The sequence below is a fragment of the Aethalodelphis obliquidens genome, unplaced genomic scaffold (assembly GCF_003676395.1).
Source record: "Aethalodelphis obliquidens isolate GAN/ISIS:26980383/991018 unplaced genomic scaffold, ASM367639v1 scaffold39, whole genome shotgun sequence".
Classification (NCBI taxonomy): Eukaryota; Metazoa; Chordata; class Mammalia; order Artiodactyla; family Delphinidae; genus Aethalodelphis; species Aethalodelphis obliquidens.
In genome coordinates this window covers 18,280,063-18,297,667 of record NW_020837983.1, presented here as the reverse complement: position 1 = coordinate 18,297,667, position 17,605 = coordinate 18,280,063, and the positions used below count along the sequence as shown (strand labels likewise).

General features: G+C 35.6%; 1 protein-coding gene across 3 annotated transcripts in view; it reads left to right on the top strand.

Moving 5' to 3' along the window:
* NUDCD1 (NudC domain containing 1) overlaps positions 1-15,868 on the top strand; it is an 88,148-nt gene extending 72,280 nt beyond the window's left edge. For all 3 annotated transcript variants that reach the window (XM_027131612.1, XM_027131613.1, XM_027131614.1), the window contains 2 exons: positions 13,068-13,227; positions 15,234-15,868. In XM_027131612.1, coding sequence (XP_026987413.1) covers positions 13,068-13,227; positions 15,234-15,526 — 453 coding nt within the window. In that variant the 3' untranslated portion in view covers positions 15,527-15,868. The remainder of the gene's footprint in view (positions 1-13,067; positions 13,228-15,233) is intronic.
* The last annotated feature ends 1,737 nt before the right edge of the window (positions 15,869-17,605 follow it).

Sequence of the window (17,605 nt, the reverse complement as noted above, 5' to 3'; positions counted from 1 at the left end):
TCATCAGTGGTATTGGCCTGTAGTTTTCTTTCTCTGTGACATCCTTGTCTGGTTTGGTATCAAGGTGATGGTGGCCTTGTAGAAGGAATTTGGGAGTGTTCCTCCCTCTGCTATATTTTGGAAGAGTTTGAGAAGGATAGGTGTTAGCTCTTCTCTAAGTGTTTGATAGAATTCGCCTGTGAAGCCATCTGGCCCTGGGCTTTTGAGTGTTGGAAGATTTTTAATCACAGTTTCAATTACAGTGCTTGTAATTGGTCTGTTCATATTTTCTATTTCATCCTGATTCAGTCTTGGCAGGTTGTGCATTTCTTAGAATTTGTCCATTCCTTCCAGGTTGTCCATTTTATTGGCATAGAGTTGCTTGTAGTAATCTCTCATGATCTTTTGTATTTCTGCAGTGTCAGTTGTTACTTCTCCTTTTGCTATGGGTTCCTTCATTTCTTTTTCATTTATTTCAGATCTGATTTTTATGATTTCTTTCCTTCTGCTGACTTTGGGTTTTTTTTGTTCTTCTTTCTCTAACTGCTTTAGGTGCAAGGTTAGGTTGTTTATTCGAGATGTTTCCTTGTTTCTGAAGGTGGGCTTGTATTGCTATAAACTTCCCTCTTAGAACTGCTTTTGCTGCATCCCATAGGTTTTGGGTTGTCGTGTCTCCATTGTCATTTGTTTCTAGGTATTTTTTTATTTCCTCTTTGATTTCTTTAGTGATCACTTTGTCATTAAGTAGTGTATTGTTTAGCCTCCATGTGTTTGTATTTTTTACAGATCTTTTAGCCTCCACGTGTTTGTATTTTTTACAGATCTTTTAGCCTCCATGTGTTTGTATTTTTTACAGATCTTTTCCTGTAATTGATATCTATTCTCATGGTGTTGTTGTCGGAAAAGATACTTGATACAATTTCAATTTTCTTAAATTTACCAAGGCTTGATTTGTGACCCAAAATATGATCTCTCCTGGAGAATGTTCCATGAGCACTTGAGAAAAATGTGTATTCTGTTGTTTTTGGATGGAGTGTCCTATAAAGTTCAATTAAGTCCATCTTGTTTAATGTATCATTTAAAGCTTGTGTTTCCTTATTTATTTTCATTTTGGATGATCTGTCCATTGGTGACAGTGGGGTGTTAAAGTCCCCTACTATGAATGTGTTACTGTCGATTTCCCCTTTTATGGCTGTTAGTATTTGCCTTATGTATTGAGGTGCTCCTGTGTTGGGTGCATAAATATTTACAATTGTTATATCTTCTTGGATCGATCTCTTGATCATTATGTAGTGTCTTTCTTTGTCTCTTCTAATAGTCTTTATTTTAAAGTCTATTTTGTCTGATAGGAGAATTGCTACTGCAGCTTTCTTTTGGTTTCCATTTGCATGTAATATCTTTTTCCATCCCCTTACTTTCAGTCTGTATGTGTCTCTAGGTCTGAAGTGGGTCTCTTGTAGACAGCAAATATATGGGTCTTGTTTTTGTATCCATTCAGCCAATCTGTGTCTTTTGGTGGGAGCATTTAGTCCATTTACATTTAAGGTAATTATCGATACGTATGGCAATAGGTTATTTATTTGGCATTAACAAAGAATGAGTTTTCCAAATAAATTGTCTAGTATAAATTACTTCTTCTAAGTGCTAAAACTATATTTAGAGCTTTTTTTTAATGGAATCTTACTAAAATTTATTATTTGCCCCAAATCTAATGTAGAGCATTCTGAAGAGAAAGTAACATTTTATAGATTGTTGAATGTCATCAGAGTGAATATTAATTACAATGCTGTATATGTCTATAGTAAAACCATTAGAAGCATTTGAAGTTAAGTTGGGTTCTTTACCCCCACGCTAAGTAGTCTCAGTGTACTCCATTTAAAAATTTCTTCTCTGGTTCTGCATGGTTTGTTTTTGTTCTTTCCACTGCTAATAAGCTATTGGGTATTATGCTTACCTTTGACAGTGTGTGCCCTAAACAGTCATCCTTTTCCTTCTTTCTTATTTGCTGTCGCATTTTGCTTTTGGCTACCAAGTTGTGAACTCAGTCGGATTTTTGGCATCTGTTCTTTTTTTTTGAAGCATAGTTGATTTCCAGTGTTGTGTTAATTTCTGCTGTACAACAAAGTGAATCAGTTACATATATTTTTTTATATTATTTTCTATTGTGGTTTATCCCAGGATGTTGAATATTTTCCCTGTGCTATACAGTAGAACCTTCTTGTTTACCCATTCTATATGTAACAGTTTGCATCTACTAATCCCAAACTCCCAGTCCATCCCTCCCCCACCTGCCTTCCCTCTTGGCAACCACAAGTCTGTTCTATATGTCTGTGAGTCTGTTTCTCTTTCGTAAATAGGATCATTTGTGCCATTTTTTGATTCCACATATAAGTGATATGGTATTTGTCCGCTTATATGATAATTTCTAGATGCATCCATGTTGCTGCAAATGACATTATTTCGTTTTTTTATCTTTTTTTTGTGGTACGTGGGCCTCTCACTATTGTGGCCTCTCCCGTTGTGGAGCACAGGCTCCAGACGCACAGGCTCAGCGGCCATGGCTCACTGGGCCAGCCGCTCTGCGGCATGTGGGATCCTCCCGGACCGGGGCAGGAACCCGTGTCCCCTGCATCAGCAGGCGGACTCTCAACCACTGCGCCACCGGGGAAGCCCCTATTTCGTTCTTTTTTTATAGCTGAGTAGTATTCCATTGTATATATATACCACATCTTCTTTATCCATTCATCTGTTGATGGACATTTAGGTTGTTTGCATGTCTTGGCTATTGTGAATATTGCTTCCGTGAACATAGGGGTGCATGTATCTTTTTGAATTACAGTTTTATCTGGATATATGCCCAGGAGTGGGATTGCTGGATCATATGGTAATTGTACTTTAGTTTCCTGAGGAACCTCCATACTGTTTTCCACAGTGGCTGCACCAACTTACATTCCCACCAACAGTGTAGGAGGGTTCCCTTTTCTCCACACCCTCTCCAGCATTTGTTATTTGTAGACTTTTTAATGATGGCCATTCTGAGAAGCATGTGGTAGTACCTCATTGTGGTTTTGATTTGCATTTCTCTAACTAATTAGCGATGTTGTGCATAATTTCATGTGTCTATTGGCCATCCGTATTTCTTCTTTGGAGAAATGTCTCTTTAGGTCTTCTGCCCGTTTTTCAATTGGATTGTTATCTTGTTGTCAAGTTGTATGAACTGCTTGTATATTTTGGAAATTAAGCGCTTGTCTGTTGCATTGTTTGCAAATATTTTCTCCCATTCTGTAGGTTGTCTTTTCGTTTTGTTTATGGTATCCTTTGTTGTGCAAAAACTTATGTTTGATTAGGTCCCATTTGTTTATTTTTGTTATTTCTATTGCCTTGGGAGTCTGACCTAAGAAAACATTGGTATGATTTATGTCAGAGAATGTTTTGCCCATGATCTCTTCTAGGAGTTTTATGGTGCCTTGTCTTATATTTAAGTCTTTAAGAGTTTACTTTTGTGCATGGTGTAAGGGTTTGTTATAACTTCATTGATTTACATGCAACTGTTGAACTTTCCCAGCACCACTTGCTGAAAAGACTTCTTCCCATTTTATATTTTTGCCTCCTTTGTTGAAGATTAATTGGTCATAGGTATGTGGGTTTATTTCTGGGCTCTCTGTTCTGTTCCATTGATCCATAGGTCTGTTTTATGTGCCAGTATCACACTGTTTTGATTACTGTAGCTTTGTAGTATTGTCTGAAGTCTGGGGGGTGGTTTACGCCTCCCGCTTTGTTTTTTTTCCTCAGGATTGCTTTGGCAATTCTGGATATTTTATGGTTCCATATAAATTTTAGGATTATTTGTTCTAGTTGTGTGGAAAATGTCATAGGTAATTTGATAGAGATTGCACTAAATCTGTAGATTGCTTTGGGTAGTATGGCCATTTTAACAATATTAATTATTCCAATCCAAGAGCATGGGGTATCTTTCCATTTCTTTGAATAATCTGCAGTTTCCTTTGTTAATGTTTTATAGTTCTCAGCATATAAGTCTTTCACCTCCTTGGTGAGGTTTATTCCTAAGTATTTTATTTTGGGGTTGCTATTTTAAAAGGTTTTTTTTTCTTTTATTTTCCCTTTCTGATATTTCATTGTTGGTGTAAAGAAATGCAACCGATTTCTGTATGTTCATCTTGTATCCTGCTACCTTGCTGAATTCATTTATCAGTTCTATTAATTTTTTGTGTGGCATCTTTAGGGTTTTCTATATATAGTATCATGTCATCTACATATGGTGACAATTTTCCCTCTTCCAATTTGGATACCTTTTATTTCTCTTGTCTGACTGCTGTGGCTAGAACTTCCAATACTATGTAGAATAGAAACGGTGAGACTGGGCATCCTTGTCTTCCATATTTTTGTGGAATGCTTTCAGCTTTCACTGTTGAGTATTATTTTGACTGTGGGTTTGTTATAATTTTTATTATGTTGAGATATATTCCCTCTGTACCCACTTTGGTAAGAGTCTTTATCATGAATGGATGTTGAATTTTGTCAAATGCTTTCCCTACATCTATTGAGATGATCATGTGGTTTTTATCTTTTCTTTTGTCCATGTGGTATATCACATTGATTGACTTACATATGTTGAACATCCTTGTGAACTTGGGATGAATCCCACTTGGTCATGGTGTAAGATCTTTTTTATGTGTTGTTGGATTTGGTTTGCTAGTATTTTTTTGAGAATTTTTGCATCTATATTCATCAAAGAAATTGGCCTGTAATTTTCTTTTTTGGTGGTGTCTTTGCTTTTGCTATCAGAATGATAGTGGCTTTGGGAGTGTTCCCTCCTCTTCAGTCTTTTGGGAGAGTTTGAGAAGGATGGGTAAAAGTTCTTTGTATGTTTGGTAGAGTTCGCCTGTGAAGCCATCTGGTCCTAGACTTTTGTTTGTAGATAATTTTTTTTAATTACAGATTCTATTTCACTTCTAATGATTGGTCTGTTCAAATTGTCTGTTTCTTCTTGATTCAGTTTTGGTGGGCTGTATGTTTCTAGAAAGTTGTCCATTTCTTCTAGGTTGTCGAATTTGTTGGCATATAATTGTTCATAGTATTCTTTTATGGTTTTTTTTGTATTTCTGCGGCATCAGTTGAGATTTCTCCTTTTTCATTTCTTATTTTGTTTACCTTTCAAAGAAGCAGCTCTTGGTTTTATTGATTTTTTTCTATTGTTTTTTAATCTCTTATTTCCTCTCTGATCTTTATTATTTCTTTCCTTCTACTGACTTTAGGTTTTGTTTGTTCTTTTTCTTTTAGGTGATAGGTTCGGTTTGAGATTTTCCTAGTATTTTGAGAAAGGCCTGTATTGCTATGAACTGCTCTAAGAACTGCTTTTGCTGCATCCCATAGATTTTGTATGGTTGTGTTTTCATTGTCATTTGTCTCCAGATATTTTTTAATTTCCTCATTGACCCGTTGCTTTTTTAGTATGTTGTTTGGTCTCCATGTAATCTTTTTCTCATTTCTTTTTCCATGGTTGATTTCTAGTTTCATGCCATTGTCAAAGATGCTTGAAATAATTTTTATACCAGATTTTGTTTTGCACCCTATTTGGTCAATCTTAGAGAATGTTCCATGTCCACTTGAAAAGAATGTGTATTCTGTGTTTTTTGGATGTAATCCTGAAAATGTCAATTAACTCTAACTGTTCTGTTGTATCATTTAGGATATCTTTGCCTTCTTGATTTTCTGTCTAGAATATCTGTCCATTGATGTGAGTGGGGTGTTAAAGTCTCCTACTATCATTGTATTCCCATCAGTTTCTCCCTTTATGTCTGTTAGTTTTTGTTTTATATACTTGGGTGCTCCTATATTAGGTACATATATGTTGACGAGTGTAAAGAGTGTAAAATCCTTTTTTTTTTAACATCTTTATTGGCGTATAATTGCTTTACAATGGTGTGTTAGTTTCTGCTTTATAACAAAGTGAATCAGTTATACATATACACGTTCCCATTTCTCTTCCCTCCTGCATCTCCCTCCCTCCCACCCCTCTAGGTGGTCACAAACCACCTTGCTGATCTCCCTGTGCTATGCGGCTGCTTCCTACTAGCTATCCACTTTACGCTTGGCAGTGTATATATGTCCAAGCCACTCTCTCACCTGTCACAGCCTACCCCTCCCTCTCCACATAGTCCATGCTCTAGTAGGTCTCTGTCCTCTTCTTGTATTGATGCTTTTATCATTATATAGTGTCCTTCTTTGTTTTTATGGCCTTTGTTTTAAAGTCTGTTTTGTCTCATACGAGTATTGCAACCCCTGCTTTCCTGTCATTTCCGTTTGCGTGAAATATCTTTTTCCATCCCCTCACTTTCAATCTATGTGTGTCCTTTGCCCTGAAGTGGATCTTATGTATGCAGCACAATGTACGGCTCTTGTTTATGTGTCTTTTGATTGGAGCATTCAGTCCATTGACATTTCAGGTAATTATTGATAACTATATTTATTGCCATTTAAACTTTGTTTTCCAGTTGATTCTGTTTCTTCTTTGTTTCTTTTTGTTGTTCTTTTTGTGGTTTGATGATTTCCTTTTATTTTATGCTTGTGTCCTTTATTTGGTTTTTGTGAATCTATTGTTATTGATTTGTGATTACCGTGTTTTTTCCAGTATGTTAACACCTTCCAATAGCTGCTTGCTTTAGACTGATAGTCATATAGGCTCAAACACATTCTAATTCTAAAAAAAAAAACAATCTACATTTTCTTACTCTCCCCCACATTTTATGATCCTGATGTCCTCTTGTACATCTTTATGTTTATCCTTTTGCTGTCCCTTGTGTTTATCATCACTTTCACAAATAGCTTTTTTTTTTTCTTTTTGATCTGTATACTGGCTTATTTAAGTGATTTACTTTCCAATTGTGAGCTTCTCTTTCCTATATCTTCTTGCTTCCATTCTATTTAGAGAAGACCTTTCACTATTTCTTTTAGGATAGGTTTAGTATTGCTTTAGTCTTTTGGTTTTTGCTTGACTGAGAAATTCTTTATCTCCCCTATTCTAAATGATAATGTTGCTGGGTAGAGTATTCTAGGTTACAGATTTTTCTATTTTAAGACTTTGAATTGAACATCTTGTTCTTGATTCTCACAGGTTGATTCTTACAGGTAATTGCCAGATAATGAATAACATCTTATTTCCCTGTTTTGTCTGCTTCAAATTAATGATGATATGTCTTTGTTGTTCTTCAAACATTTTCTTTGCCTTATATTGAGTTTGTTTGTTTCTATAGCATCATACAAAAAGTGCACTTAATTTGAATTGTACTTTTTAATTTTTGCACTTTATTTTCATTCAGTTAATTAACTTATTAGCAAAACTAGTTTGCTTCAGTTTGTAACCTTAATTCTGATTTTCTTTTTTGGACAAAATCCTTTCATCTGGACTTTCAAAGGTTGCAAAGAGCAGAGAAGACCTCTCATTACCTCAAGTCACAGATATTTAGTGTGAACATATGTGGAGACTATAAGGAATAGTGGAAACAATCTCTTTAGATCTCATAGAGAAATAGAAGGTCATTCTGTAAACAAATGCATTTGCAAGTTCGACCTAAAAGAGAAGGGAAACATTGTTTAGAAAATAGCACATAGTTCTGATGACAAGGTAATCTCCTTGTCTCCTGAGAATCAGTCAAGTGTCCCTTGCTGTCTACTGTAGTGCTGCGCCATTATCATCACATCACCATCTTCTTTACTTGCTTCTGCTGCTCATACCTCTGTGATTCACTTCCTACCTCATGATTTCTGCTTTCTGTAGTCTCTCTGGGTATGTCTTTTGCCTCTCTTTCTTATTGGCTGTATGTTTGTGTTTATTGTTCATTTTTGGCATTTAAGAAGAGGATTTACTGTTTTTGGCCAGCCACCATCCCCTATGGGAAGCACCTGTTCAAGAAAACACTTCAGTCTAACCATTTCATAAATCAATGGATAAAAGATGTTTGCCTTTAAGTTAGTTATCTACTCTGGTAGAAGCCAGGGCGTGGGATCCTACAGTTTGCCTACTTGGGTATATGGAAGCTCTTGTGGATACTCAACTATCACCAGTCTGCTCATTATAAGTGGCTTGCTTTTTAGGCAAGTTTGTAAACAGTGAGCAGGGGACTTCCAGTTCAGTCTAGGGTCTGGAAAGCTGGAAAGAGTGTCACTCCCAGTGTAACAACAAGAGAAGCCTGGATAATCTGTAGAATCATTACTTAAAAAAAAATTTTCAGCGATCTGAGGTTACAGTGCAATCAACTAGCTTGAAATCCAAGGGAAAAACAGGTACCACCAAGGAGAGACTGGATAGGAGAGCTGGTTCATCTGAACATAGGAAGAAGAAAGGATTGCCATATAAGTGGGTAAGGAAAATCCGACAAACTGCTAAAAGCCTAGTGGGGGCTAACAAGAAAGTATAGAACCCATGGGATTTACAGATCCTCTTTATGGACCTTGACCAGGGCCTGATGCGGAAGACGGGGAGCAGGGGAGGAGCCGGACAGGGGGAAAGCCACCCTGGTGATGCAGCATTGGAGGAGGGAAGTATCTTCTGCCGTGAAAGAAGAATGAAGTCCTGCCTGGTTTATTTTCCTTAAGTAGCAAAAGCCTTAAACTGCTGAGGGAACAGCATTAGATCTTATCCTAAGGGCTCAGAAGAAGACCCACGGCAGCCGGGGGAAAATAAAAATAACTTTAAAACACCACTGCTATGCCCGGGGCAGGGGCAGGAAATCAAGGGTAGATTATCAGAATTCTCCTACCACTGGAGATGAGGCAGTATCACTAAAAAGGCCCAAACCCAAGGACACAAGGCCCACTACGGAAGCTGAACCAAGAGAACCCTCTGCCTATATCCTTCCATCCACCATCATCAAGGCTGAGAAGCACCAAGTAACAGGCAATAATAATCTACCACTAGGGAAGGAGTAAGAGCATAGAGAGACTCTGAAATGCGGATGTATGGTGAAGGCCTAAAGTTAGGGGTGGAACAGTGCAGTTGGGGAAAATCCTCCAGCATCTCAGTCCCCACCAGAGTGCAAAGTACACTGAAGGAATTTGAAGTTGGTGATGCACTGAAGGTAACCATAGCAACAACAGAATTCAAGCTCAGATCAGCCCTTTCTCAACCTCCCTCTGTCATGACCACCCACACGAATGGCCTAGCAGAAGAAATGTGTCCATCACCAGGCATAAATACTGCTTACCTCAGTCTCTACAGTTTTTTACATCCAGTATTCAGTCAAAGGTTACAAGACACACAAAAAGAAGTAAAAAATATCCTGCTGTCAAGAAACAAGGGGAAACAAACCAGACTCAGAGATGACCCCTATTTTGGAACTGCCAGACAAAGGATTTAAAATAACTGTGGTTAATATGTTAAAGCCTCTAGTAGAAAAGGTGAATAAATTAATACAGAATTTTAGCAGAGAGAAACTGTAAAAGAGTCGATTAAAAATGCTTGAAGTTTAAAAAAAAAAAACCCACAGCAACAAGAGAAGAATGCCTTCAACAAACTCATCAGTATACTCAATACATCTGAGGGGAAAAAAAAAATCAGTAACCTTGAAGACTGATTTCAGTTCTGCTAATTTTTACTAACCTAAGAGGGTGGAAGTGGGGTGGGATTAAAAACAAACAAACAGAGCATCCAAGAGCTGTGGGGCAATATCAGATGGTCTACTATACATCTAGTTGGAATCCCAGAAGGGACATGGAACATTTGCCAAAATAGACCATATTCTGGGCCATAAAATAAATGTCAATAAATTTAAAAGAATAAGAATCATGAACAGAATGTTCTCTGGCCATAACAGAATTAAATTAGAAATTAATAATAGAAAAATCTGGAAAATCCACAAGTATTTGGAAATTAAATACATTTCTGAATAACCTACGAGTCATAGTGGAACTCACAAAGGAAGTAGGAAATATTTTGAATCGAACGAAAATGAAACAGCACATATGGGATGCAGCTAAAGCAGTGCTTAGAAGGAAATTTATGGCATTACATGTTATATTACAATAGAAAAAGTGTCTCAATTTTATAATTTAAGCTTCCATCTTAAACCAGGAAAAGAAGAGCAAACCAAGTCTAAAGCAAGTAGGAGGAAGGAAACTTTCAAAGAGCAGAAATGAGTGAAACTGAAAATAATGAAACCAATGAAAAGATCAAAATTGGTAAGTCTCTAGGCAGAGTAACCAAGGAAAAAGAACACAAATTACCATATCAGAAATAAAAATGGACATGTCAGGACAAGTCCAAAAGACAGTAAAGTGTAATAATGGGATGTTATAAACAACTCTACTTTCATATATTTGACAATTTAAGTGAAGCTAATTCCTTGAAAGACAAGCATTACCACAGTTCACTGAAAAAGAAACAGATAACCTTAATAGTCTTATATCTGTTAAAGAGACTGAATTTATTGTTAGGAACCTTCTGACAAATCTCCAGACCTAGGATGCTTCACTGGTGTGCTCTACCAAATGAACAAACAATACCAATTCTATACTTCCAGAAAATAGAAGAGGAAGGAATACCTCCCACCTTGTTTTATAAGGCCAGCATTACCCTGATAGCAAAGACATGACAGAAAGGAAAACAGGAAAAAAATTAAAAACCACACCAGTATCCCTCATGAATATAGATCAAAAGTCCTCAGTAAAATATTAGTAAATGAAATCCAGCAGTAAGTAAAAAGGATAATACATCATGACCAAGTAGTGTTTACCCAGGGAATTCAAGGCTGATTCATCAACATTCAAGTATCAATCAACATAATTCAGTGTATCATCAGACTAAAGAAGAAAAATATTTGACCATTCTAGTAGATGCAGAAAAAGAACTGACAAAACTTCGTATCTGTTTATGATAAAAGTGCTTAGCAAACTAGGAGTTGAAGGTGACCGCCTCCTTGAAAAACCTAGTGTTAACATCGTATTTCATGGTAAAAATACTAGAATGCTTTCCCCTAAGATTGGTAACAGGCGGGCTTTCCCTGGTGGCGCAGTGGTTGGGAGTCCGCCTGCCAATGGCAGGGGACATGGGTTCGTGCCCTGTCTGGGAGGATCCCACATGCCACGGAGCGGCTGGGCCCGTGCGCCGTGGCCGTTGAGCCTGCGCATCCGGAGCCTGTGCAAAAGATAGGCAAGGGTGTTTGCCCTCATCACTCCTAGTCAGCATCATGCTGGAGCTCCTAGCTAGTGCAGTGAGGCAAGAAAAAGTAGAAAAAGGTATAAAGAATTATCAAGAGGTTTCAGTAACTACCATGAGAAAGATGAAACCATTTTTAGGTGTTATCTTAAAAGCAATGTTTATCTGCAGTTCCTTTGTCTACTCTTAGCTTGCAACCTTTGAATGGAATTATAAATTTTCCTAACATGGCTGCTGACCAACCTAATAAGTATCATACATCTTAAGTGGTGTAATCTTTTTTATTTATCTGTATGGAATACTTGATTTTAAAATGAAGAATAGGAAGGCTAGAATTTATTAAATGAATATCACACAGTCTCTTACTACATAAAGAAAAAATTATCTCATTTAAAGGGAGTGTTTTATCTCACAGTAAATTATATTTGCAGTTAGTTAGTTCCATCAGACTAGTGTATTATAATTTGTAAAACTTACAGATAATTAGTTTTGAGTATATTTAAAGCATCCCAATCTTATTTGAGGAATAATGTGTCCACTTTCTGAGGGGCAGATCCACAAACTATTTGCTGAAACATGCATTAATGGAAAGTATAAAACTGAAAGTAATGAGAACACAGTTGAAACTACAGAAAAACTGAATTTGACAATAAAACTTACTGTAAAATGTAATATAAAAGGCCAGTCAGTTGGCAGTGATTTTGAAAATAAACCTCACTTAGCCAGTGTTTATCAGGAGCAAAGGGAGAGAAGAAATAGTCTGAACACTGTGTGCCAGCCTGTTCCCCTTCTGCAGAGAACAAGTACCGGCCCCACCCAAAAGCCCTATCCCTTGGCATTGCTGCAGCAACACAAATTAGGTTGCTCTGTCTCTGGATGCTCCTGTGACCAGTAGCCTGTGTGGGAGAGCCACTTCACAGCTTTCCCTATTGAACACAGGTCAGGTCTCCACCTTTAATTTCAACTCAACATTTTATTCTCCAGTCTGCTCTAAAACTCATGGAAGCAATCCATTGTTTATTAAGTGCTATGCATACTTTATGTTTTCTATATTTGATATGATTTTTGTTGGTTTTTAGGCATTTTTAACTCTGATAAACAGCATTTGTAATGAAGAATGTCACTGCAACCTCTTTCCATTAAAAAAAAGTATTCATATAGATGGAATCCAGTTATGAGCCTCAACCTAATGAGTCTGTAGTAAAATGAGTTCCTTTAGCCATCAATATTGCAATAAAATTATTAACATAATGAACATTCTTGACATTTTATTGTAAATAGACAATACAAAGTCAATAATTTGTAAACAGATCTGCGTTTGAATCCTAGCATTGTGATTTTTCTGTGTAGCCTAGAATAAGTTACTCAAGCTCTCTCAAGTATATTCTTCCATCTATGAAGATAATAGCCTTGTGGGTTATTGATGTTAATATTTATAACGTGTCTGGCACATAGATTGTGCTCATAAATCATAGTAGCTATCGTTGTTCTTGGTAGTTATTATTACAAGTTAGCATTTGTAAACTTCATATTTGTATTCTGTGGTTTAAAAAATATTCTGCCTATAAAATTGGTGCTTTATAGCATGTTGTAAACGAGTTACGAACAGTTGACAAATACTATAGTGTAGTGGTTAAGAACATAGACTCCAGATTCAAATCTCAGCGGCACAACTTACTACCAGGCTGACCATGGGCAAGTTACTTAAATCCTTTGTGCGTCACTTTCCTCAGCTTTAAGACAGACCTAACAGTAGCACATTTCTCCCAGGAGCATTATGAAGATTTATTAATCAGTTTTAGGTGTGTAAAAAGTTTAGAACAGTTGTTGACATGTAGTTCTGTGTGTCAGCTGTCATCCGTATTATTATTAATTTGTTGTTGAGTAAATGATTTTTTGTCACTTTTTATTTCAGGTGAATCTTGGAAGCAACCAGTACCTTTTCTCTGTCATAGTGGATCCTAAAGAAATGCCCTGCTTCTGTCTGCGCCATGATGTTGATGCCCTTCTCTGGCAACCACACTCTGGCAACCAAGACGATATGTGGGAGCATATCGCAACTTTCAATGCTTTAGGTATAAGCAAGCTCTTTGACAACTTTTTCCTTTATATTGAAAATCAGTCAATTCTTTTTAAGTTTTTGGGTTTGTTTAAATTTGAGCTGTCCTAAGCATGCTTGGATTGATTTGTGCTATAATTTGGTTGCTTGCACATAGTTGATGAATGTTAGTACTTTTGGAACAGTAGGACTAATTTGTTTTTATGCTTGTGCAGAAGATCAGCACAGAATAGAAATCAAAGTGGTTATCTAACTGCATGAATCATTCTAATCAGTTATTTGCTTATTCCAACTAAGCTATACAATATCAGAATATGAACAAGGGGCTTGACAGTACCCTACATGGAACTTGTATTCAGGTTTCTTCAGAGTAGTCTTCGGTAATCATGGAATTGCTCTAAGGTAAAGCACATTATGAGACATCTTTCATGGAACTTATGTGAAAAACAGCCATTATAATGAAAACACTTAGGGAAGATGATGATAAGCAGAAATGAAATTTATTCTGTAGGATAAAAGGGAAAATACTGGTTTTAAAACTAGAGCTTGAAACATTTTGAGCTACATAATTGTAGACTTACGCAATAATTGATTTAATGATAAAATAATACATTAGTATTGTGTGGGAGAAATTTTTTATATGAATTGACCACAGCTATTGCTTTATTGAAAGGTTATTTTAAACTGCCAGCAGGAAGTAAAATTATGCATTGTGATTGCTGTATATGTACAACCCTAATTGTAGAGATTTTTTTCAATTATCCCTTATAGTTAATAATATGGGCTGTTAAACTGGTAATTCAGACTCCAAATGGATTTTTGTGACCTGAAATAAAGTTTGAATAATTTAGCCACATAATTTCTAGTTCTACTAAAATTCCTGATTTTTTATTCTATTTTTTTCAGTAAGAGGGAAAGCTTTATCTTAATTTTCAGATATTCCTTTTGTATCCCTAAATCCCCTAGTATAATGGAATTCTATTATGCTTGAGTTTAAGTTAAATCAACATTACATTAGATGTGTAGTCTTGAGATGTTATATACATTATTTCGTCAAGATTAGCCTGGAGAGCTAAATCTAGGCTCTCAAATAGGTGTCTGTGTCCTTTCTAATTTTTCCTCCTCAAGCCCTGGCTTAATATTAAAAAACCAGCATTGATCTGCCTGTGCTCAGTGGTTCCTTTGCTCATTCATTGTTTGATGAGGTCTCAATTTACATTAGTGTTATATTTCCTCTCTCACATGTTATAATGTTCAGTAATCATGTCCCAATCTGAAGATTCTAGTTTTTATTTCAGAACATAAATGCTCTTTTAGACTATAAAGATAATTTTTAAAAAGATTATTTCAAAGTTTAATTAGTTTTCAAGGGATATCCCAATGGAATTTTTTAAAATAGATACTTGAATTTTCTTTGAATTTGTAGTGGTCTCAAGGCTCTGCTTTCTTCTGAGAGGTGAAGTACAAATCCTGTTACAGTGTTGGTATTTGTGTATAAAAATACCACTAACATTACAGAAATAATGGGAATGCACTGTGCATATTAGTACCTTTGGGGATGGGGTCTGCATTGTAACACACTCCTAAAATAACTTTGTAATACATCCTATAAACATTTTCCCATTTATTTGATAAGAAGATGCTGTAATGCCACATCTCTGATTGATGTACTCTATTATTTAAAGATATTTTGGCATGTTTTTAGTGTGTTAGATTTTTAATGTTTTAATTATTCATGGAAATTATATAGGAACTATATTGTGCTTTTTTTTGAAGGGATGAAACACTATTTTGTTCCTTAGGAATTAATGCTTTAATTTTGCACCATTTGGGAGAGACTGATTGTGGCTAGTCATTAATGGCTCAGAATTTAACCACTGTTGAGTATCTATGATATATATTTTTATTTAATCCTTTCAATTTATAATAAGATTTATGAACTATTAAATGTTAAGTCACTGTTTTTCCCCTTCTGTTTAATATATAGTTTTTCTCTTTTTTTTGTCTCATATTTCTTGGCAGGCTACGTCCAAGCATCAAAGAGAGACAAAAAATTTTTTGCCTGTGCTCCAAATTACTCTTACGCAGCCCTTTGCGAGTGCCTTCGACGAGTTTTCATCTATCGTCAGCCCACTCCCATGTCCACTGTACTTTACAATAGGAAGGAAGGCAGGCAAGTAGGGCAGGTTGCTAAGCAGCAAGTAGCAAGCCTAGAAACCAGTGATCCTATTTTAGGCTTTCAAGCAACAAATGAGAGATTATTTGTTCTCACTACCAAAAACCTCTTTTTAATAAAGGTAAATACAGAGAATTAATTACTCCAACATGTTGGCTTCTCTGTACTGGAAAAGTATTCAGTGGTAGCCGGAAGGCTGGGCAGTTGTGCTGTAATCTGTTAAGTTTTTATTGTGTTAAAATTATCTTGTATGAATTTATTTTTTAAAGGATATTGGAAATATATTCGAGATTATGAGTCTATAAAAGCTATGGAATGAAGCTGCAAATTTAGAGAAAATTAGCTTCTGTAAAAAATGTAAAGATAGTATTAGCAAGTATAATTAATTTTTTAAAAACAGGCTAGAATCTCATCTTTTATATGAAAGATGTACAATTCATGTTTAAATAAAAATATTTATCATGTATTCTTTGTTCACTGATACAGTTTCTACTTCTTTACCTATAGAATGTATAGGATAATGGTTAAAGTGTTGATTCTTGTAAATACTTTTTAAATGGACTGAATAGCTGGGGTAGAGGGAGAAGTATAACAGGTACAGCAGGTCTAGTACTGTTAAAGTTTGCTGAGAGACCTTAAGTGTTTTTTCATATTAAATATAACTTTATTTAACTTTTATCCATTTGGTCTTCCACAGACATAAATAAAGAGAGATGATAAGGTTCTACGAAGTGTAGCTCTTATCCATTGCCATATAACAAACCACTCCAAAACTCAGTGGCTTAAAACAGGATGTTTTATAATTTTTCATGGTTCATTGACTTGACTGTCTCTGGTCTGCATGGCCTTTCCTCCTCCAGTAGGCTAGACCGTGTTTCTTCCCATGACAGAAAAAAACATTACAAGAGGGCAAGCCCTAATATACAAGAGTTTATCAAGCCTGCACTTGCATCATATTTGCTCATCTTCCATTGAACAAAGCAATTCTAGAGTCAGTGTGAGAGTGGAGTACACAAGGATACAGATAGCAGGTGGTATGATTCACTGGGAGCCATTTATGTAGCAGTCTACCATACAAATTATAATTCATCCTGGTAGTTCTCCTTACATTTCTACAGTTAAGAAAAAAGTAATCCTGTTTGTTTATACATTAAATATGTTTTGCCATGAATTTTAGCTTCTTATATTATTTCCTTGGATTTCTTTTGGTGTGCTTTTACCTGGAAAATTGTTTACTTTTATACCATTTTTGTATACTTCTTATATATACTTCATGTTAAATTTTATATTATAATAGGGGAATTGAGACTTTAATATAAGAGGCAGAAAATGAAGAAAAGAGTACAAGATAGGAAACATTTGTTCCTAACATATCTCTTGCCTATCTAGACAAGGGTTTGGCTGAATTAAATTTTAGTGAAAGAAGGAAAAATAAGTTTGAGAGACAGAAAAGGAGGAAAAAGATGGGGATTACATGCATGTTCTAAACACTATGTCAGAAAGCGGTTTCCTGGAGAGAAGTATTGGGACGCTAGATAAAAAGTTGGGAAAAGTCCTGAGAACTGGTAGTGACAGTGGAGTCCTAATGGAACTCTGTTAGTACTAGGAAAGAGGACTAGAGAGCTATCAAGCATCAAGAGATCATGAACACAGAAAAAAAAAAAAAAGTATGGCTGAACCAAAAAACAAAACAGTGATATTTGCAGAACTTTTTAGTGTCATTGTAAAATTTAATGAAACAAGACTATTTTGACAGTGAACTATTAAAAGCCTTTGTTATGTGATAGTACATTTACATTTTCTTTAAAATTTACCTCAGAGATCATAAATACCCTCTTAGGGAATTTAAGAAAAATACAGATTAATGTGGTGCTTAATTAACCATATGACAATATATATATGCAAATTTACATATGGTAATTTCTTTCCTTTGTATATGTGATTTTTAACATGATTAATGTTGAATTGAAACCTATCAGGATAACTAGTCCTAAATATTTTTGCATATTGATCTATGTTAAGAGAGTAACAGGTCTAGAGCAGTGATTCCAAGTAATGTTTTCTTGAAATGTTTCAAGGATCCCACAAATATTTAACTCAGTTTGAATAATGTTCTAAAGAGATATATACAAGTGCTATGAACGTAGTACCTTGTGTTTTGTTGATTTTTTTATCATAAATTATAAATGGGAATTTATAAAACATTTATGATAGTAAT